The 23,031-nt window shown below is 37.0% G+C and overlaps 7 protein-coding genes across 7 annotated transcripts; 5 read left to right on the plus strand and 2 right to left on the minus strand.

Annotated features, from left to right (window-relative positions):
• Positions 1-7,963: 7,963 nt before the first annotated feature.
• On the minus strand, positions 7,964-9,344 carry GGS22DRAFT_176720 (uncharacterized protein). Its single transcript, XM_047963448.1, has 2 exons — positions 9,252-9,344; positions 7,964-9,160 (listed from the first exon to the last, which is right to left on the minus strand). The coding sequence occupies exon 2, from the start codon at positions 8,833-8,835 to the stop codon at positions 8,140-8,142; it is 696 nt and encodes a 231-aa protein (XP_047813622.1). The 5' UTR covers positions 8,836-9,160; positions 9,252-9,344; the 3' UTR covers positions 7,964-8,139.
• A 511-nt stretch (positions 9,345-9,855) lies between these two features.
• GGS22DRAFT_176726 (glycoside hydrolase family 13 protein) lies at positions 9,856-12,455 on the plus strand. Its single transcript, XM_047963449.1, has 5 exons — positions 9,856-10,781; positions 10,855-10,894; positions 10,983-11,052; positions 11,112-12,181; positions 12,274-12,455. The coding sequence occupies exons 1-4, from the start codon at positions 10,520-10,522 to the stop codon at positions 12,123-12,125; spliced, it is 1,386 nt and encodes a 461-aa protein (XP_047813623.1). The 5' UTR covers positions 9,856-10,519; the 3' UTR covers positions 12,126-12,181; positions 12,274-12,455.
• Positions 12,456-12,556: 101 nt separating this feature from the next.
• On the plus strand, positions 12,557-14,302 carry GGS22DRAFT_176731 (ferredoxin reductase-like protein). The gene is made up of 3 exons (XM_047963450.1): positions 12,557-13,220; positions 13,299-13,376; positions 13,436-14,302. The coding sequence occupies exons 1-3, from the start codon at positions 12,962-12,964 to the stop codon at positions 13,975-13,977; spliced, it is 879 nt and encodes a 292-aa protein (XP_047813624.1). The 5' UTR covers positions 12,557-12,961; the 3' UTR covers positions 13,978-14,302.
• A 708-nt stretch (positions 14,303-15,010) lies between these two features.
• Positions 15,011-16,734, plus strand: GGS22DRAFT_176733 (SET domain-containing protein). The gene is made up of 4 exons (XM_047963451.1): positions 15,011-15,930; positions 15,996-16,021; positions 16,084-16,172; positions 16,244-16,734. Exons 1-4 carry the CDS (start codon positions 15,211-15,213, stop codon positions 16,651-16,653), a joined length of 1,245 nt encoding a protein of 414 aa, XP_047813625.1. The 5' UTR covers positions 15,011-15,210; the 3' UTR covers positions 16,654-16,734.
• A 141-nt stretch (positions 16,735-16,875) lies between these two features.
• Positions 16,876-18,177, plus strand: GGS22DRAFT_176737 (acyl-CoA N-acyltransferase). The gene is made up of 2 exons (XM_047963452.1): positions 16,876-17,329; positions 17,400-18,177. Exons 1-2 carry the CDS (start codon positions 17,049-17,051, stop codon positions 17,647-17,649), a joined length of 531 nt encoding a protein of 176 aa, XP_047813626.1. The 5' UTR covers positions 16,876-17,048; the 3' UTR covers positions 17,650-18,177.
• Positions 18,178-18,769: 592 nt separating this feature from the next.
• On the minus strand, positions 18,770-19,079 carry GGS22DRAFT_193906 (uncharacterized protein; the record flags this gene model as incomplete). Its single annotated transcript, XM_047965432.1, has 2 exons — positions 18,770-18,924; positions 18,992-19,079. The coding sequence occupies 2 exons, from the start codon at positions 19,077-19,079 to the stop codon at positions 18,770-18,772; spliced, it is 243 nt and encodes an 80-aa protein (XP_047813627.1).
• A 1,761-nt stretch (positions 19,080-20,840) lies between these two features.
• GGS22DRAFT_176739 (uncharacterized protein) lies at positions 20,841-22,364 on the plus strand. Its single transcript, XM_047963453.1, has 5 exons — positions 20,841-20,894; positions 20,954-21,254; positions 21,327-21,368; positions 21,468-21,541; positions 21,604-22,364. The coding sequence occupies exons 2-5, from the start codon at positions 21,007-21,009 to the stop codon at positions 21,819-21,821; spliced, it is 582 nt and encodes a 193-aa protein (XP_047813628.1). The 5' UTR covers positions 20,841-20,894; positions 20,954-21,006; the 3' UTR covers positions 21,822-22,364.
• Positions 22,365-23,031: the final 667 nt, after the last annotated feature.

The following is a 23,031-nucleotide window of genomic DNA, read 5'->3' on the forward strand; positions in this document are numbered from 1 at the left end:
ATTTAAAAATTAATTTAAAAATTAATTTAATAATTAATTAAATTAATTTTTAAATTAATTATTCGATTAATTTAATAATTAATTAATTAATTTTTAATTTAATTTTTAATTTAATTTAATAATTAATTTAAAAATTAATTTAATAATTAATTAATTAATTTTTAAATTAATTATTTAATTAATTTAAAAATTAATTTAATAATTAATTTAATAATTAATAAATTTATTAATAAATTAATTATTAAATTAATTTAAAAATCGGTTTAAACGTTAATAAATTAATTTTTAATTTAATTTTTAAATTAATTTAATAATTAATAAATCGGTTTTTAATTTAAAGTAATACTGGCCGCGCAGTATGAAGTCCGGATTTTTCCCGCGCAGTACCCCTCCAGAATCGAGTGTACCTTTCCCCGCATACAAATCGCCGTACAACTACTTGTACTCGCGATGACTCAATTGACACAAGACAGAAACCTTATTTCAGCTGTACACTCCCAACTTCAACCTGTCTTCTCTCAACGAAATAAATCAACGAAAATACAAGACCTTCTTTAATCGAAAGTTCGATCAATCGCAAGTTGACTGATATAAGGTGCACTTATACCAGTTGTAAACTGGTAGAGATATGAGTGGATAAAGTAAAAGGTATACTTCGGCAATAGGGCTAAGATTTCCCTTAGAACTGAAAGCTATCAGATCTACCACTGAAGTATTCGTTTCAGTTCAACCTATTCTTTCGCAATCAGTTCGAATCGAAGATCTTTGCAACCAAGCTCATATAAAAGGTCTTCAAGAGCATAATCGATTGATATTGGGTGCACGTTGCTGGCAGGTCTATTCAACTGGATAATTGGGCGAAAAGTGCTTGATATACTTCATATATTTGATCAGGTCCCTTCGATTGAAAGCTTACCAAATAGCCAATGTATAGTCTTGACTTCAACCATTCATAGATCAGTCAATTCTCAACTGCAACAGCTGCACCCAATATCGATCGAATCCTTCTTGAAAGGTCTTTCGATTAAACCTGGGTTTGTATTTTCATTGATTTATTTCATCGAAAGAAAACAGGTTGAAGTTGGGGGTGTACAGGTGTAGTGGGGTACGATTAAAGTTTCGAAAATTGTCAATTGAGTCATCTCTAGTACATGTATTTGTACGTTAATTTGTATGCGGGGAGAAGTATCTTTGATTCTTAGCGGGGTACTGCGCGGAAAAATCCGGCTTTCGTATTGCGCGGCCAGTATTACTCTTAATTTAATGCTTAATTTAAATTAACGATTAATAAAATTAATTTTTTAATTAATTTAATAATTAATAAATTAATTAAATAAGTCCTTAAATTAATTTAAAAGTTAATTAAATAATTAATAAATTAATTTTTAAATTAATTAAATAATTAATTTAAAAATATTATATTAAAAAATACCAAAAAATAATAATAATTAAAATTATTTTAAATCGTTTAATATTATAATAATTATATTTTCATAATTAAATAATTATACGGTTTAAATTATTATAAATAAGTTTAAATTATTAAAAAAAAAATTAATATTATTAAAAAAAAGTTTAAATTATTAAAAAAAATTATTATTAAAAAAGTTTATTATTAAAATTTTATTTTATTATATTTTTATTTTTTATTATTATTTTTATTATTTATAATACTTAAATATATAATATTTTAAATTATTAAACCTTTTAAAATATTAATATATTAATAAACTTAAAAACTTAAACTTAAAAAATTAAACTTAAAAACTTAAATTTAAAAATAAACTTAAAAATTTAAACTTAAAAATAAACTTATAAATAAACTTAAATATAAATTTAAAAACTTAAAAACTTAAAAAATTAAAAAGCTAAAAAGTTAAAAAATTAATAATTTATACGTTTATAAATGTATATATAAAAATAAAAAATAAAAAAATAAAAAAAAATAAAGAAAATAATGTAAAAAAAAAATATAAAAAAAAATATAAAAAGAAAATATAAAAAGAAAATATATAAAATAAAAAGTAATATATAAAATAAAAAATAATATAAAAATAATATAAAAAAAATAAAGTAATATTAAAAATTTTAAAAATTTTTTAAAATTAAAATAATAATATTATTAACTTTATTAATAATTACTTAATTTAAATTTAAAGTTTTTTAATAATAAACTTTTTTAATAATTTAAACTTTACTTTAATAATTTAAATTTTTTTTTAATGATTTTAACTTTTTTTTAATAATTTTAATTTATTTATAATAATTATTTTTATTTTTATAATAATTATATTTTTTTTATAATAATTATTTTTATTTAATAATAGTTATTTTTAAGTTTTTAATTATTATTTTTAAGTTTTTAATTATTATTTTTAATTTTTTAATCGTTATTAACTTTTAATATTTCCCGTTATAATAAATAAAAAAGTAAGTAATAAAGTAAATAAACGGGTAAATAAATTAATTAAAAAATAAAAAAATTAATAATTAAGTAATTAATTAAAAAAATATATATTTAATTAAAGATTAATTTTTAAATTAATTAAATAAATAATTAATTAATTTTTAAATTAATTATTAAATTAATTTAATTAATAATTTAATAATTAATTAAATAATTAATAAATTAATTTTTAAATTAATTTAATAATTAATTTAAAAGTAAATAAATAAATAAATTAATTTAATTAAAAAATCGAATAAATTAAAAATTAAATAATTAATAAAAGGATGTAATTAATTAAAAAGCGTGGGGATTATATGAAAGTTTACGTAATATAATTAAATCGATAAAAAATTAAAATTATAAATAATTAATTTAATTTAATTAATTTAATTTAATTAGTTTAATTCGATTAATTTAATTTAATTAATTTAATTTAATTAATTTAATTCGATTAATTTAATTTAATTAATTTAATTCGATTAATTTAATTTAATTAATTTAATTCGATTAATTTAATTAATTTAATTCGATTAGTTTAAAATTAAATTTTTAACTTTAAAAAAGATAAAATAATATTTTATATAATTAAAAAAAAAAGTTTAAAATAAAGATAATTAAAGTAATTAAACGGTTATAAAGAAATTAAAAAATAAAGAAAAAATGGGACTTATTTATTAATTACGTTATTTAATAACGTGGTTAAAATTTCGTAACGTATTAATTATTTTTTAATAACGAATTCGAATTTACCCGCGACTTTTTTTTTAAATTAAATTCATTATATAAAGTTTTATTAAAATAATTATTAAATTTAATATTTAATTTAACTTAAAAAAAGAAACTTAAATAATTAATTATTAATTAATTATTTAATTAATCGATTTATTTATATAAAAATTTAATTAATTTAATTAAATTAAAAGTTAAGTTTTTAATTTACTTTAAAAATATTTAATTATTTATATAATTAAAATATTATATTTAAATGTAAATGATTAATTATAAAAAAAGTTTAATAAAAAATTAAAAAATCGTTAAAAATTTATAAAGGTTTATAACGGGGTTAATAAAAAAAATTAAAAAATTAAAATTAAATATAAATTTAAATCTTAATTTAAATCCAAGTTTAAGTTTAAGTTTAAGTTTAAAAAAATAAATAAAAGGATAAGTCCGGGATAAGTTAAAAAAGGGGGATAAGTCCGGGGCCGGGACGGGAAAAAGTTTAAATTTAAAAAAAAAAAAAAAAAATCGAGATTAAAAAAAAGTTATTATTAATAATATAAAAATAATTAATTAAACGTTTTTACGAACGTAAAATAATATAAAAAGATTTAAACGAATAAATATATTAAAAAATCGAATTTTCGTATTAATTAAAATAAATAACGATTAAATTTCGAACGTTTTTTAAAACTCGGGTTATTATAACCCCCAATTAAAGGGTTTTTTAATATTTTTATTATAAAATTTATATTAAAAAAATTTCTTATTTTAATAATTTATTAAATTTAATTAAAAACTTTTTTTATTTTTTTCGAAATAATAATTTTTTTAAAATTCGAGTATATTTATTTTTAATATATGTTTTAATTAATTTATTAATTTTTAAATTAATTTATTTATTTTTAAATTAACGTATATATAAATATATATTTAATATATATTTAAATAAATTTATTAATTTAATTATTTATAAAATAATTTATTTTTAAATTAATTTAAATACGTACGTATAAATTTATTTTTAATTAAATTATTTTAATTTAATTATAAATAAATTTATTTATTTTTAAATTAATTTAAATACGTACGTATAAATTTAATTATTAAATAATTTTAAAATTAAATTATTAATTTAATTATAAATTAATTTATTTTTAAATTATTTTAAATTATAAAAATAATTTTAAACTTTATAAAAATATTATATATATAAAATTAATAAAAATTAAAAAAAAAACTATTTTAAATAATAAAATAATTTTATATTTTATAAAATAATTATATATATAAAATTAATAAAAATTAAAAAAAATCATTTTATAATTAAAAATAATTTTTTTTAATTTTAAATAATATTAACCGCGTAATACGAAAATTCGATTTTTCCCGTTTAATATTTCGTTAAAATTAAAAATATTTTTCCCCGCGTATAAATCGCCGTATAAATATATATATTATTAATAATTTAATTATTATTTTTCGAAATTTTAATTATATTTTATTATAATTATATATTTTTAATTTTAACTTGTTTTTTTTAATAAAATAAATTAATAAAAATACGATTTAAAAATTAATCGAAAAAATTTTAAAAAAATTCGATTAATATTAAATATAATTATTTAAATTAAAAATTAATTAATATATACGTAATTAAAATAAAAATTATATATTAATTATTTAATAATTTTTTAATTAAAAAGTTTTAATTTTATATATTAAATATATTAAATATTTTTCGTTTTATTATTTAATTTAATAAAATTATTAAAATTATATAATTAATATTAATTAATTAAATTTTTAAAAAACTTTTATATAAATTTAATTAAAAAAAATTTTCGATTCGAATTAATAACGAAATAATAAATTAAATTAAAACGTATATTTTAATAATAAATTTAATAATTTTTAATTTTTAAAAAAATATTATTTTTATCGTTTAAATATATTTTTTATTTTAATTATTTATATTTTTTTAATTTATATTTAAAATAAATATATTTAATTTAAATCGAATTTTTTTTAAAAGTTTTTTCGATTAATATTAAATTTATATTTTTTTTAAATTAATAAATTATAAAAAATAAATCGAAATTAAAAATATATAAATAAAATAAAATTTTTATTTTATATTAATTAAATTATTTTAAATATAAATAATTATACGGCGATTTATATACGAAAAAAAATATATTCGATTTTAACGAAATATTACGCGGGAAAAATCGAATTTTTATATTACGCGATTAATATTATTTTTAATTTTTATCGATTTTATATATATAATATTTTTATAAAGTTTAAAATTATTTTCGTAATTTAAACATTCCCGTTATAATAATTTAAAATAAAATTATAAAATTAATATTAATTAAAAATAAAAGAGTAATACTGCTTGCGCTGTATGGGTTTTGGTGGTACGCGCGCTGTATTGAAAAAGGGCTTAGCGCTGATTCGAACGAGCTACAGTTTGTACTGAAATCCCACCTTGTACTCGATCAACTTCAACCTGTTTTTCTCCCTTTCAACCAACGATTTAACTTTTACAACCTGGTTTAATCGAAAGGGCTCGATCTATATTATCTTCGATCCATTTTATCAATCTTCAAGTTCAAATCCAATTACAGGATTCAGGTTTGAAAAGGGACTCCTACTTCGAGCAATTCGAGTCAATCTTAGTCCTCTCCAGCTTCAGTCGCATTCTACTGGTTCAAACCTGACCTGAATTCGATGCAACCTGGTTCATTCGAAAGCGCCCTTCGAGGGCAATTAAATGATAATAATTATCAAACTTTTGATCGTGTTTTGATTGAGAAACAATTGATCAAAGATTTAATATAGCGAAAAGATATAAGGGCTGGAATAGCTTAAATTGGGGTACTTCAGCTCCCACCCAAATTGTATGAGACAATATGTACACCTTTTGCCGGCGTTTTTCCGGGCCCGTACAGCGCAACAACTAGCGCGAGCCATACAGCGCAAGCAATATTGTTTAAATAAAATAAAAAAAATTATTTTTTTTATTATTTATAAAACTTTTTTTATTATTACGCGAAAAATACGAAATATTACGTAAATAATTAATAAATAATTAATAAAAAATTTTAATATATTCGATTAATTTAAATTTTTTTTAACGTGTTATTAAATTTTAATAAAATTTTAAATTTATTTACGTTTTTAATTAAATATATTTTTTTTAATTTATTATATAAACTTCGATTCGATTAATTTTTTAATTAAATTAATTTATTTATTTATTTATTTACTTTTAAACCGACTTTTAAACCGAATTTTTAATTAATTTTTCAATTAACGATTTAATCGATTATTCGATCGATTATTTAGTTAATCCGGCGACTGATTTATTAGCTGTGTACTGATTGCATCTGGGGACTGGACCAGGGACCGATTTACTGACATCGCACTCTTCTAGGGACTGATCTTACGTTTGAACTGATTTAACAACTGATCTAGAGACTGATTTACTGACTATTTGACTGACTGTTGAACTGGCCGTTGAACTGATCGAACGACTGATCCAGGGACTGATCTGACTAATCCCTGAACTGACTTTTGGACTGATTTGCTGACTAATTTACAGATAGATCTATTGACTGTTGAACTGGGACTGCTTTACTGATTGTTGAACTGATCTAGGGATTAGGCTAGGGACCGATTTACTAACTTTAAACTGATATAGGGACTGAATTTAGGATTGACTTACTGACTATTTGATTGACTGTTGAACTGAACTGACTGTTGAACTGATCGAACAACTGATCCAGGGACTGATTTACCGACTTTTGAACTGACTTTCGAACTGACTAAATAACTGATCCTGGAACTGGATCGGGGACTGATTGATTAACTATTTAACTGATTATTCAACTGATCGAATATCTGATACAAGGACTGAACTAGGGACCGATTTACAGACTGGTTGATTAGCTGTTGAAGTGATGGAATTACTGATTCAGTCCCTGGTCCAGGGACTGAATTCCTGACTATTGAACTAATCTAGGGACTGATCTGACTAATCGTTGAACTGACTATTGAACTGATCTAGCTCCTGGATTAGGGACTGATTTACTGACTATTCAACTGACTTTTAAACTGATCCAGTCCCTGGATCAGGGACTGGATTAGGGACCGATATACAAACTGATCTATGAACTGATTTGACTAATCGTTGTACTGGCCTTTTGAACTGGTCCAGGGACTAGATCAGGGACTGATTTACGAACTGATCTACTGACTGTTGAACCTTCCTTTCAACCTACGTTTAAACTGATCTAAGGATTGGATCAAGTTCGAAGAAGCTGTTCATCACAAGGAAACTTTCCCAGTCCTTCGGGCGGATATTACCTTTTGTTTTTACCTGATTTTCTTTTTCCTTAAACCTCCTTTTCTTTTAAACCCCCATATATTGCCTTCCGCGCGGAAAATTTATTTATATAAATTAATGTAAGCTTTTATTTTATTTAACTTTTTATATTTACCCGGCATGTAAAAACCTTATTTACGTCCCGCAAGTTTATGTTCGTTTTTTATAACTTAATAAAGTCATTAACAACGGTTCATCGTTATCCAAGGGCTCTTCTATTAATACTAAAGCTACCGAGTTTAATCTTTCAAGGATCTCGTTACCCGGACGGCTAACTTGCTGTTCCGGGGCGAATAATCCTCTTATACGAGCAGTGGGGGGGTATTATGTTATTACAAAAGCAACCAACAAGAACAAAGCTACTAATTGAGAAGATCGAGCCTAGAGATTGATGATATTAATTAAGAAGAAAAGAAGATGAGAATATTCTCTAAGCTATAGGATATATATACACGCTAGATATCACATGCCTGATCCTCCAAAGCTAGAAGGCTCGAAGCCTTCTCACAACGAAGGCACAACCCACGAGAACAGAAGGAGAGAACCGGAGACGCATCCTGATGGGCGGAGCCCATCACTATGACTTATCCTCAAGCAATTCCGTGACATCGCTCCCAGTTAGCGGCCGGTACTTTTCTTCACTTATTCGACTTAACACGCTTGGGGCCACCTTTCCATCTTTGAGGCCATAGAATTCCTGAAATGCCATGATTAGTGGCCGCCATTTGTCTGGATCGACTCTATTCGGATATCCTGGCATCTGTAGGTTCTGTAAGATGTGGATCCGTAGCACCCGAACTTCAATTGCCAGCGCCAGCCCGCTACGGCCCGGCAGGTCTTTCCAGAGGTCGTTGATCTGAACCACCCGACACTCCATCTGTACTGGGCACTCGGCGATTCGTAGTGGGGTGACAAAGTCCGAAGTCTGCGAGTGTAGCCCAGCTCTTGTCCACTTGTCCTTGACAAATTTGTAATTCCTCGAGGTCTTGGAATCTGAAACCGGATTTGACCCTGTCGTATCAGCTAGCTTATTGACATAGTCTCCCATGGAGTCGCTCGGCAGGTTGAGGACACACTCGTTCGTACGAATGATGTTTCTGGTGGTCTTGGATTCGGCATCAATCCCCATCAAACACGAGTGACCAAGCCACCATGCAGAGGATATAGGTGCGATATTGCTTGTCCCGTCTTCGTTCTCCGACGTAACCAAAACCACGGGTGTGCCCCAGTAAAGGATAGCGGGAGAGATGATGGTGTGTTTGGCGGATGACATTTTTAAAAACAAAATAGTGATGTCTCCTCCGAGGGTTAACAGTGAAGCTTGTAGGTGCAAGACAGAATGGGTCTCTGCGGGAGCGTTGTATTGTTAACTTGTTGAAATATCCGATGGTTAAATGGTTCCAATTGATGGTTTAAATACTAGATGAGCTGAACTCCAGATAGTAGAAGCCTAGTGGTTGCCGCGGAGTTCCTACTCTTCATCATAATTCCTCGATGACTCTTACCGCAGCCCTTGCTCAGTTATCTTGTTATGGGATTGCAAATTAACCAGCTGATTGGCCACTTGCATAGAAATTGCTGACAGTGGTCCATGTCGTCTGTAAAAGGGCGCAAGCAACATTAGAAATCTTCTTCCAGATATCACGTACGTTGACCGACCTTCATTGCAGAATAGATAACTTTTTTTACCTTAACTAAACTATTGAAAATGACTGTTAGCTGTCACAGTGTCACCAAAATTTCATATTAATGAATACTTAAATTTTACGAAGGGTGATAATATGGGTGATAATATGGGTGATAATGTGGAAGAAGCTGTTATTTTTATTAAAAAGCTGAATATTATGTTATGAATAATAATCATTAAAACAGTCCTTCTCGTGCACGGACCACAGCTGACTACTTAATCGCTACTTATGTAATTAACTTAATTTTTAAGAGGAATTAAAATTCAATGTTAAATAATTAAGTCACCTTGTGCGCTTGGACCACCCGTCACCGCAATACTTTATTTATGATACCAGTTTGGCCGATAATCTCATCGGATCAAATGACCTAGGCTATGTAAGCTAGCAGCAAATCGCCCACCAAGTTCAACTCAACAAAGGACTGTCACTAAAGCATGCATCATGGTTCATTCAATTGAGCAATTGGACCTTTTCTAATACATACAAGTCTTTTTCGCCAAGTCGCAGCCTGTTTTACCTTAGAACTAATTATTGATTAAAAGAAGAGGTTGTTTGATGGAGGAAACCGCCATTGTACGTCAGTGAGAGTGTACATTAGTCTATATGAGGATTTATATGGCAAGACATGTACCAATTACATTTATGAGGTATACCTATAGTTATATCTATAGTTATATCTATAGTTGCAACTTTCTAAAAACCGGATTTATTAAACGTATTTAAAGTCCACACTACCGGCCTTATGTATGCGTCTCGGTCGTATCGTGATCTGTGGGGTCCCCACGTCCTAGACCTTGGAGTGGTAAATGAACCGCAATCGTTGTAACGATATTTGTGACTAAGGTGACTAGCATAATGCGGAGTGGCAATCATCCATGCGTCAATTTCGGCTCCAAGCTTTACGCGCATGTCGGAAGAGGAGCTGGCTAGGCTCTCACAGGGGAAAATGTAACGCTGGCATGGGTGGCGGAGTTGATGGTGGAGCCTTCATCGGCGGCTCTGTTATGTCGGTCGTTCTTAAGACTCGGCCTCTGTCCACTAAAATCGGCCCGTTGTTGAAAATCGCCGGAGGTGAATTGAGACGAGGTTCAGTCACTGTCGGCTCCATGTGATAGTCACCAGTAACGATGAATCCATAAGAAGACCTGTATATCCTGGCTGGGTCTTTTTTCCCTCTTCTCCTTCTTCTTCACTCACCAGGTCTCTTACCCAATTCGCGTCTTTACTGTTCAGGTGCTCAGTTACGCGTCAGGCGCACCAGCGGCAACCATGCAGACCCCACGGTCTTCTCTCACTCTCCTCGCTCAGCTGGCTACTCTGGCCCTCTCGGCAACTGTAGATGACTGGAAAACGCGAAACATCTACTTTGCTTTGACAGACCGCATAGCCCGCAGCAGCAGTGATACGGGAGGTTCAGCATGTAGCAACCTCTCCAATTACTGTGGCGGCACTTTCCAAGGCCTCCAATCCAAGCTCGACTACATTGCGGGTATGGGATTTGATGCTATCTGGATCACTCCTGTTGTGACGAGTAAGTTTACTTTTACGCTAGCCCCAGCCCCGGAATAGTTCATCAGATGGTTAATCAGATATATGAGCGATAGACAGCGACGGCGGATACCACGGATACTGGGCTACGGACCTGTGAGTGACTTGAAGTTCTCTATAGAAACGGAAAATACCTTGCATGGTTGCGGATAACCGGATAGCTAATGACCATTCCACAATACAGATACGGCATCAATTCTAAGCACGGCACGGCCGCCGATCTGAAGGCCTTAGTTAATGCCGCCCATGCCAAGGTATGCTGGATAAATATCGTTGCCGCGAGCGTGGTGTAAGCTAATCTCGAGTTTGGTAGGGTATATACGTCATGGTCGACGTCGTTGCGAATCACATGGGTCCCTCAGCCATCTCGGGCCACCAGCCATCGCCGCTTAACCAAGGCAGCTCTTATCATTCCGAATGCACGATCGATTATTCTAACCAGAACAGCGTGGAAAACTGCTGGATTGCCAACCTCCCGGACGTTAACACGCAGAACTCTGACATCCGGTCTCTTTACCAGACGTGGATCAAGTGGCTCGTAACAGAATATAGCTTCGACGGCGTTCGCATCGACACGGTGAAGCATATTGAGAAAGACTACTGGTCTGCCTTCTCTGCCGCTGCCGGTGTTTACACGATTGGCGAAGTCTTCGACGGTAACCCGGCCTACGTTGCGCCTTATGCTAAGCTCATGTCGGGTTTGCTGAACTACCCTATGTATTACCCGATGAATGCCTTCTATCAGCAGAAAGGATCGAGCCAGGCGATCGTAGATATGTATAACACGATCAGCTCGTCGTTCCCCGATCCTGCCGCGCTAGGCTCCTTCCTGGACAACCACGACAATGCCCGATGGCTAAACACGAAGAACGACATCTCGCTCCTCAAAAACGCGCTCGCATATGTCATCCTTGCGCGAGGTATCCCCATCGTGTACTACGGTACCGAGCAGGCCTACTCGGGCGGTGCTGACCCCGCCAACCGCGAGGATCTTTGGAGGACCGGCTTTAACACCGGCTCGGAACTTTACAAGGCGATCAGTAAATTATCGGCCGCGAAGAAATCGGCTGGTGGTCTTGCTGGTAACGATCAAGTCCACCTGTACGTGGCCAGTACCGCGTATGCTTGGAGTCGAGAAGGAGGCAAACTTGTCGTTCTCACGACTAACAGCGGACTCGGATCGAGTGGAAACTACTGCTTCAATGCTCGGGTTGCCAATCGATCTTGGAACAATACCTTCGGCTCTGGAACTGTCACTTCGGATGCAAGCGGAAACGTTTGCGTGACCGTTAATAATGGTGAACCCGTTGTATTAGTTGCCTCTTAAAAGTCATTCCTAGCCCGAGCAGTCCAGGGTGGACGGGTGCGGGGCGACAGTAAGATTACCTAGAGAGCGCTCGGGTAATTAGAAGAAAGGATGGTATGGCGGTATGATGGTACGATGGCATGATGTCATATGGGATGAGGTATATACATACATGTAATTGAATCCAATTTCATCTTTCGGGTCCGAGAAAAAAAGTATTGAACGCCGATAGATGAAAATAAAAGGGAACATTGTGGGTCGTTGGTAACACACACATGAATACCTACATCCGTATCTTGTATATTGTATCTTGTACCTGGTATATTTTACTGGTACTAGGACACACATCGGACTCGGACTTGGGTGCTCGCCGTCCATCCCGGCAATCCCACAGTCCCGTCATCCTTTGACGCTCCGAACACCGACAATCAATGTTATACAGAGAGCAATCGCTATAAATACAATAGGTAGCAAGCTTCAAGCTTTGAATATCTGCTTTGGAAAGATCGAGCAGTGGAATATCGACTGATTACATAAATAAGCTTCTTATTAGAGAAATTATCGAATACCTAATAATTAGGTAAATATTCTGCTGAGCCCCTTGTGTAACGGCGTAGGGGAAGTCCGTTTCCATTTTTCATATTTCTTCATATTCTTCATATTCTTCATACTCTTCGTAGTAATTCATTTATCATTGTCATTGGAAGTTTATCGTACAATTGATATTCTTAAAAGTCCTTCATCTTTGAACATCATCCCCCCCCTATTAATATTCTCTTGCTCAATTGCCAGACGCATCATAACACTACATGGATAGTTGCGAGGACAACCTTTCCTTGCGCCACATTCTATAAAATATGAATTATGCACTACGGTCTACCCGCCTGTCGCGGGGCATAACCTGCGTTGCCATTGCCGGCACCGGTGCCGGTCTTTACTACACGTATATGAGAAGTGTTGTTCACGCGGACTCTGGCGCGCCGAAGCATGTTTTCGGCAGCGGCCCGGCTTTCTTATCGCTTAAACTTGAAAGCACCGAGACCGTAAACCATAACACGAAACGGTTACGTTTCAAGTTGCCTGAACCAGATTCTGTTAGTGGCTTATCCTTGACTTGTAAGTACTCTCTTAAGTGTAACAAGCATACCCAATTCAATCGTATGGTTTCTGTCACCACTAACGCACTTGAGAAAGCTGCTCTCTTGACATTCTCTTGGCCAGGGGGTAGCATGCTTCCTGTCCTACGACCTTATACACCAATAAATGCTCTGGGTGGGTGAAATTTCGGGTAACCATATCATCGACGAATTCCTTCTAACCTTGTCGGGCAGACGAGCCTGGTGCTATAGAGCTTCTGGTAAAACGATATCCGAATGGGAAGCAAAGCACACATATTCACTCCTTGCAACCTGGGGATTCCCTGCGGTTTGTAACCCGTTTACCCGGGTATACCTGGCAGCCGAATAAGCACTCCGACATCATGCTCATCGCCGGAGGGGCCGGTATCACTCCTGCTTACCAACTTATCCGGGGCATTTTGCAAAACCCAGATGATCAAACCAAGATTACACTTGTATTCGGAGTCAACACAGATGCCGACTTACTATTAAGGGAAGAATTCGAGGATTATAAGGCTCGCTTCCCAGGCCGCTTCAAGACGGTCTACACAGTTAGCCAACCTGTCGATGGCTCACCATTCAGAAAAGGCTACGTTTCTAAAGATTTGCTAAAGGAGGTAGCACCCCATTCGGAAACCTGCAAAATATTCGTATGCGGGCCGCCGCCGATGGAGGAGTCTCTTGTGGGTAGCAAGCGAAAGCCGGGGATATTAGGAGAACTCGGATATCGAAATGATCAGATTCACAAATTCTAGTCGGATCGCTTGACCAATAGGGCATATTGCCTTGTCTCATAGAGACATACTAACCAAGACGAAGGAATCTAGACATAGAAATAAGGTACATACCTAAACTAGAGGATCGGTTTCTGCATCCAACATAAAAACATAAATACTGAAAGGATGTTTCCTTACATAATCCGGGTCGACGCCCCTACTTATTATTATTGTACGAAGTGGTAATGTTGTTTAGCTGTCAACATTGTTACCCGGGACTTTTATCTTCTCGTTGGTCTGGACTTGCTAGTTTTTTTTTGGTTCTTCTAGAAAAAAAAAAGATACACTCCTGTGTGTCATGTACGAAAATCATGACTAGCACATCAATGCGAGAAGGTGAAAAGGGGCAGGTAAGTCATATGCACATGCAAGCCTGTTGACGTAGTAGCGGCATTACCAGACTCGACCCGTTGAGGTCCGTTGGAGTCCATGAAGGGTCCTTGGTAGGTGCGTTGGTTGCTAGCCCTGGAAGTAAGAGTATGCCATGCCCTCTTCGTGAAAACCGAGCCACCTATCATGCCATAATGATCTCCACTGTTGCTAGAATTTGTCTAATAAGTTAACAGTAAATATTTGCTATTGCAAAGACGAGACGGATAGATCGGATACATTGTATTGATTACTTAGATAACCGTGTTCCTTTTTATTTAGCCGGCGTTTGGTGATCGGAAAAGCTAAGGCTTCTTGTTCCCAAACAGCCAATCACCTGTGAGGTTGCGATATAAGCCAGACGGGTATACTACCGTAAAGTTTCAGTTAGAGGTGTGTGGCACCAAACGCGTGGGAGAGTTGTTACTTTGCCGGATTTTGGCTATGGTAATGAGCCGTAGATTTGTCGTGGACTAGGACTTTCTCAGAATATGTATATGAGCAACGGCGGGCGTGCGATCGAGATAGACACACGCCAATTGCCTATGAGCGTATGTTCTGCGTCAATCACACAATTTGAAGGAGAGAATATGTCCATCCTCGATACTTGGCTGCCCTTGGCCCCATCGGACCCCCTTTGGCCGCTACGTCGATCTGCCCAGCTCAATATGCGCCTCGTTGTTTACCTCCGCCCGAGGCAGAAAATCAGAATTGGAAACTGTGGAAGCTAAGATCTGCTCTGTATCTACTATAGTTATAATCAACTTATGGTGTCGATGAAAGAGTTCACGCGGGCTTCACGATTCACGAATCACTTCGCCTAGTTATTCCCTCCCCTACGCGATGTTTTTGCGAAACATGTGTATAAGACAGCTTTGCGCCATAGGCCCAATCATATTCGGGAGCCTATGTGCTGCGTCTCGGGGTCAAATTCCTGCAGTTGTCGGGCAATGTCCCCTGGATATTCCAGTTGCATTACAATCCCAGTACCAGCTCGAATGTCCGCAACCGGTTGACGGCGATACAGCTCGCCAACCCATTGATTGGTCGCCCTGGACACACCTACCGCAATGCATATATGCAGAGGGGCCGACTGCGACCAAGTATTGTGTTTTTACCAATTCCCGGCATGGGAATGGAGGTATTAGCATGATTACTACACCCGAAACTGCCGCAGACAGTATCGAGATATTGAATGACTCAGGCTATACTCATACAAAGTCCTTTGCTGACAGCGACACCGACGCGGCGTTCGAGGTCATCGACATCCCCGGGAAAGGGAAGGGGGTAATTGCGAGACGCCGCATCAACCGCGCCGAAGCAATTATGGCAGACTGGGCTTCGATGATCGTGGACCTGAACTTCCCAACTTCTGTGAAGCGAATACGGGGGTATCGGCTCCTCCATTTAGCAGCTGACCAGCTGTCGGACCCGGACCTTGTCCTCCAGTTGGCTCGTAGCAGTTCCTTCTCGGCCGACATCGTAGAGGATGTACTCCGAACCAACGCCTTCTCCTACACCCTGGCCGGTGATTCACACATGGCGCTCTACCCCAAGGTCTCTGTGAGTGTTTCTGGTCCGCGAAGGGGATTGCCTTTTGAGCTGCTGAATAACTAACGTAAAGGTAGAGGATCAACCATGCGTGCCACCCAAAGTAAGTATGGAGCGGGACGCGATAGAAAACAGAGACGTGAAAGAAACTAAGACTACTGGTAGCGCATTCATAAGATTTACGCCATCGAGCTTGGCCGTCAGCATTGTTGCCCTGAGAGATATCGAGCCGGGAGAGGAGATAAATATCACATGTATGGCCGACATACCCATTCCGCGATGATGAGCCATACAGCTGACAGGAGATTTTCGGAATACATCATAGATGTACCTCTAGGAAAGACGCGCGAAGAAAGACAGACAGGATTACAAAAATGGGGGTTTAACTGCACATGCTCGCTCTGTACAGCATCTAAAGCCGAAATTGCCGCGTCCGATTATCGTAGATCGAAGATTAGAGATATCCGTCAAGAAGTCATGAAAGCGGTCGAAGCTTGGGACGGAACCAAGGCTGTCAAGCTTACACACGAAGTACTTGAACTGATGCGCGCAGAAGACCTCGCACCGCTTTATGCCAGCCAGTACGAGATAATGGCGAGGCTATATTGGAAAGCAAGGGATAAAAAGACAGGAACCGAGTATGCAAAAAAATCGATAGATACGTTAGTGGACCAGGGATACCTGGACGATAACCCAGCTGCGCTAACAGCGTTGTTGAAGGCCTTCGATGGGTGAGTACTAGGTCGGTCTTGAGAACATTAAAATAGGGGGCGGGGTTGGGAGATGGATGTCTACATATCTAATTGAAGAGGTTCGAGGGCTTATAGATGCAATTATCGGATGAATTATACACCCCAGCAGCCACCACCCACCCCGGTCAGCCCGGTCTCGGCATTGTACCTATATGTACCTAAGGTATCCCGGCACCCCGGTTCAATGTATTTACATTTACCCCGACCCCGTGATCTATCTATATATCTACCTACCTATACCTAATATCTGGATTCATGAATTTCCTAGTGTTCTGCCCATACATTCGATGCTTAGACTTTTAAGGTATTTATACCATTCTTGCTTCAAAGTGTCACCGACACCGGATACCTTGAGTTGCGATAAGAACCTTGCCTGCAATGGGTGACCCAGAAGTTCTCTTCTCAGCTTCCCTCATCTCACCGGACGTCACCCGCTCTCTGCCAGATGGCTTTGCTCTGCGCCCACTGGAGAGGCGGGATTATAGCAAAGGATTCTTTGACTGTTTGCGAGTCCTTACATGGGTGGGGGATGTTAGCGAGACCGACTTCATCGAGCGCTACGACGAGATGGTGGAGTCTAAGGGTACATATTACTTCGCCGTGATCGAGCACGAGAATCGCATCGTCGGAACAGGTGCCTTGGTAGTGGAAAAGAAGTTGTACGCCCCCATACTTATCTATACTACCAGTATTGTTCACCTCTCTTACCAAAAAAAAAACAAAAAACAGCATCCATAATCGCGGCAAGTGTGGCCACGTTGAAGAGATTTCGGTAGCCAAGGAGCACCAGGGGAAAGGACTCGGTCTGAAGATGATTCAAGCTTTAGACTCCGTGGCCATCAATCTAGGCTGCTACAAGAACATACTCAATTGTGGTCTACGTAATGAGCCCTTCTACGTTAAGTGCGGGTACCATAACTCTGGCGTAGAGATGTCTCGCTACTTCGAGGCAGAGCGTGATGATTATCATCGCGGCTAAAATATGGAGAGAGGGGGATAGCAGAAGCATATATGTTATAGGAAGCGTAAAGGATAAGGGGTAAGGGGTATAGTTCTCTATTTATTTATACCTGGGTACTCCGAGAGAAAATGGGTTAATAATGGGGGTTGGCTTGAGACTATCTATCTATATAGTATGTGAATATTCCCACCTGGCGTGATATCATTGATGATATGACGTGAAGGGAAATTGTCAGGGGAACACGACGTGGTCGTACAACTTTGCCATGTCAGCGTAGTAACATGACGGGTATGGAATATAATGCGGAACTTGAGCTTACTTAGCGATTCTTTGTCTTTTTTTCTTTTTTTCCCTCCCCCCACGCCCACGCCTTCCTTTTTCGAAGTTCGGGCTTTGGGGGTTGGGGGTTGGGGGTGAGGGGTTGGGAAAAGGGGCTAAAGGTACATTTACAGCAAGCTGCGAGCTTGAAGCCTAGCGTATCGTGTTAGCTGCTAAAGGCCGAGAAGATATATGCTTTTCTGGGTCTAATGTACTACGGTCTAATTATTCACGGTTTTCTACTTTGCAGCTGTGTTGGTTATCATTTTGATGGAAGTAGAGGATCGCATACACGATTGTCAGTATGGGGTACATTAGAAGCATTGGTGCCGCAGTGGTTACCAATTAAGTAATAGCGGCGAACCAGCCTGCCCTCCCAAGTTCGGTTCCTGGAGCCGGGGCCTGTTGAGAGCTGGTTCTTGGAGATTGGTTGATCACGCCAATCACGTTCTCCATGGGTGTTACAGCTGGCCACCTGGTATTGCACAACAATATAAGTTCCTGCATGACGGCTCCCTTCCATGCCTTGCAGAAGGTAACCACTAAGAGACATACTGATCAGCCTCAAGGAGGTAAACCGGTTATAGGCCAACTCATGACACCGGCTCAATACGGAATATCGTAGACGACGTAAGATTAATAAGTACCTATACACTAGACTACAATGATCCGCTGCTGAAATGATGACGTATCCCCCTCTATGTCTATGAATTTCCTTGGCGTTGATGGCCGTTCTATTTATTACCCTGAAACCCTGAAATAGTTTATTAAAGCAGCTTAAACATGTGAATAATCGGACGAAGCCGTTGATTTTCTTTTTTTAGGACTGGGAAGGTGGTTTTCGGGAATCTGTCCTTGCGGTAGATGCTCTGTAATCAGGGTGTGGTGCAGTATTGTCATAACCAGAGCTGTGGTGATTATAGATGCTAACACTCCTGCCATTGTTCCGATGGTGAATGTCAACCTTGTAATCGCCTGTTGTCGAGTTAGTTAACGACATGGACGTCTAGGTAAGAGCTTGTTATTAAGAATGAATACATACTAGCCTTGGAAGACCTGTAATCCTCGTGGGACACTGCCACTGCCATAGAAGAGCTGGTAGGGACATAAGAGGTGCTACGAGAGGACATTGTTGGAAGACTGTCCGCGACGATGGAGACAATCCTATTCGTTGGCGTTGGAGGAAATGGGTATTGAGATGGAAATAGGTGTATATGAATGTCGAGGAAGCAAGCTTGGGCTTTAAGAAGAGCTTTGAAGTTGCGAGTGTTGTCTGGTTGTCGAGAAAATGGGGAGGTAGATAGAAAGAAACATCTTGACTTATATATTCTAGGTTTTCATGGTACTTTACCTCAAAATAGTTCGCAACTAAAGCGAGTGTCAGAACAAGGAGGCAAACACATGGCAGCAATAACGAGCAGTGCCATAGGCAGACTGGATGGGGGCGACCACAGGCTGCAAATGAACACTGAGAAAGTGTAGACACCGAAAGGATGACTCATTCACATGGCTAAACTTCAAGGCAGAAAGAAAGGAGAGAGGAGGGCGTCGATGGTGAGGAAACAATTGAGTGATTTGGTTGGCCGAGCAGAAGATGGCAATGGGGAGAGTACTAGCCAGATGACTGCAAGATTGAAACATCCATGGATGTGGATAAATCTTGACAGGGGGATATGACGACGAGATGGGACAAAATAGGACAAAATAGGACGGAATGGGACGAAGCAACACGGAATGACGCCAGATGGGATGGGGGAAAGAATCAAAGAGTACGGCTGAGAAGTTTGTTTAAGCTGCTGGAAGTAATGGACAAACTGAGATGATTGTGGCGGACTAGGAAGTCATACGCTAGGTACTTGGGGGATCTTTTTGAGGTTGGATTAGGTTGAATTAAACTCTTGGAAGGGTCTTGCTGTGCACAGCTTATCTTATATTTTGAGAAGGCATCTAGTTGCCTTGTTCTGGAAATGGGATGGATATAACTTTAGAGAATTAGGGAATTGGGGAATTAGGTAACTATTTGGACCCGAACTACCAACATAAGTAAGCGGCTATGTTAAGTCGGAAGCTGATTGTTGGTTGGAGGCCGAATTCTGTTTGTCAGCCTATAATAGACTGACTACCTGGGTATCCTAGGAGAGCTGGAAGCTTGCAACCAGAAGCTGGAAGAAATATCGGGATATTGAAAGCTGAAGGTGAGAGATCTAAAAATTGATTGATTGATCAATAATATTAAAACCCCCACTCTTCAGGGTATTATAAGGCTACCTACCTACCTATACCTATACCTACATATGTAGGTAATACACATGTCATTGACGCATTTATGCACGTACATGCTTAATTACGCTGTACCTCCAAGTATTGTACATAACTTATAGTGTACCGTGTATTGAGCATTAAATGACATTATTCATTAATATGTACACTATACCTAGTATAGTTCAAGGTTCCAAAAAACTTCGAAAATTCCTGCCTACCTACATAGGTACATACATAGGTAAATATATTAGGTACTTAATATGAATGAGTCAACTCAAGGTTATTTTAACCTTAATAATAGGTATCCTGACCTAGTATTTACATAGGCAGATTAGTACGTATGTAGGACTTAGATGTTTGCCTGGTGAGGCAGTAGAGTGGCTCGGCCTATGTAGCTCAATCGACTTGGTCCACCTGTTCGTGTTTCGGTGAAGATTGGAAATAAACCAATGCTTACATATGTACTTACCTAGTACGTTTCCACACAAAAATAATGCACCCCGCCTCAAATTGGCCGAGGCTTAATATATGTATGTACCTGTTAGTAGCACCTCCTTAAGTGCATACATGAATATGTAGGTATCTAATTGATTACCCTTCTCGTTTATTACCAGTGTCTTAAAAGAAGGAAGGATTCGATTTTGTCTTCCGCCTCACATTGTTGACAATAGACAAGAGACGGGGTAAGTTGAGTTCGGCTCGAAACCCGGTCTTAATGTTGAATGCTAATAGAATGATCTAGTCAATCGTGAACATTTTCTAAGTTCTAATAAGATTCGATTTCAAGCCTACAATATGCGAGGCTTTCTCTTCTCCCTGTCCCTCGTGGCATCTATCACCTTCGGCGCCTTAGCATCGAATCCTTCCGAGCTCAAGATTGACGTGACTCTGCCCGTAGAATGCGATCGAAAGACACAGAAGGGCGACACGATTCAGGTACACTACAGGGGTACACTCGCTTCTAATGGAAACAAATTCGACGCCAGCTACGACCGAGGCACTCCCTTTAGTTTTAATTTAGGCGGCGGCCAAGTCATCAAGGGGTTAGTCGACGAAAATACAACCTATGCAGCAGCAGTTTGCTACATCATGACGAGATCCTAACACACATATAGATGGGACCAAGGTCTTTTGGACATGTGTATTGGCGAAAAAAGGCAAGACGATATCCCCTTCCACGCTCCCCGATATTGTCGGCTACGACGGCACATGAAGTATCACCATCAAACACCCGATAGACGCTGACAGCTCATCAGAACCTTGACCGTTCCACCCGAATTCGGATACGGGAATAGGGCCGTCGGACCAATCCCAGCGGGATCTACTCTTGGTACGTAACAAATCGAAGGGCTTTGGAACGAAGGAGTATGACATCTAATATGAGCAAACTAGTGTTCGAGACCGAGCTCATGGGAATTAGAGGCGTCCCTAACCCCGAATCTATCGTCACCAAGGCAAGTGCTAGTGCGAGCTCAACCTCTAGCTCAACCTCTGAGACGGCTTCGTCCAAGGTGGTGGAAAGGGTTGCGAGTAAGATCGAGGAGGTCGCCGAGGCGGTTAAGACCGTGATCGCCGATACTGATGATACTCAGGAGCACAATGAGCTATGAGTCTACAAACTTGGACAACACTTTCTACTATTGATAAGTTACGTTGCTATGTGGGATATCCTATCAAGCAATCTCAAGATGGGCGGGAAGCCAGCAAAGCATGACTACCTAGTACATAGTACTTCCGAAACGAACACGGCCATTCTTCGAAATCGTGTGCTTGCGTACCTATACGTCAAGTACCTACCTAGGTAGAGATGAGGTCCCATGCTTCCAAATTGAGTCATGGTTCCAACACGCGAACAAAGAAAATGCACAATAATTTTCTCATAGCCAGTATTGCCGAGTTTTCTGCAGGAGTAGTGAATGAAGCGGTGTATCATTAGGATGTGGTTACCACCGTGGCACGTGGTTGGAGGCTGGAGATTGGAGATTGGAGATAGGTAATGCTGTAGTAATTATTGCATTAACTATCTATTATACTCCAGGCTAGCATTCGTGCATCTACCGCATGTATCGATCTTATATCGTAATAGGATAGTTATTTGGAAGGTACGCTACACCGCAATTTGATAAGGTAATTACTAGTAGGTATAATTGGTCTTATTCCCGTTATTTGACAAAGTACCTATCCACTAGGCGTCATTCCCTACATCAATAGGTACATACCTAAGTAGTATGGACCCAGGACATAAAGTATACCACCTTGTACACATAAAAAGTCCGTAAAAATATCCATTGGTCATGTAGGTCTAGCCCCCTCTATCTAATCACCACTCGGGTGAAATACTACCTACCTACATAAGCAGGTACTTTGCTGCTATATATGTACCTAGCAGGTAGATGCGTAAAAGTTAATTTTCGTCTCGGGTGGCTGACGAAAACTTACCACTGTACATCCACATATCCACACATCCACCTCGTACATACTTAGTTATAAAAGTTATAGAGAAGGAAAGAAGGTAAGAATTAAGATTGAAGGTTTATATGTCCACCGACGTATAGAAATTTATGTTATGATATAGATAACTGTCTATTGTCTCTCTCTCTCTCTCTCATCATGTTCCTCAACTAAAGACTTCAACGTCTTCAATTTTCGCTTCGTTTTCCCGCTCCCGCCCTGCCAGGACAACAACATACTACACCATAAACATACGAAGCCGCCTTTATTATTATTATTTTTTTTTAAAAAAAACCTCCCCTCTCCCCTTTCCTCCCTTCCCCCCTCCCCCCTTTCTCTTTTTGCCTGCTCGTTCTATTCAATTATTTT

Source organism: Annulohypoxylon maeteangense (assembly GCF_022496945.1).
Source record: "Annulohypoxylon maeteangense strain CBS 123835 unplaced genomic scaffold GGS22scaffold_41, whole genome shotgun sequence".
In the NCBI taxonomy this organism is placed as follows: domain Eukaryota; kingdom Fungi; phylum Ascomycota; class Sordariomycetes; order Xylariales; family Hypoxylaceae; genus Annulohypoxylon; species Annulohypoxylon maeteangense.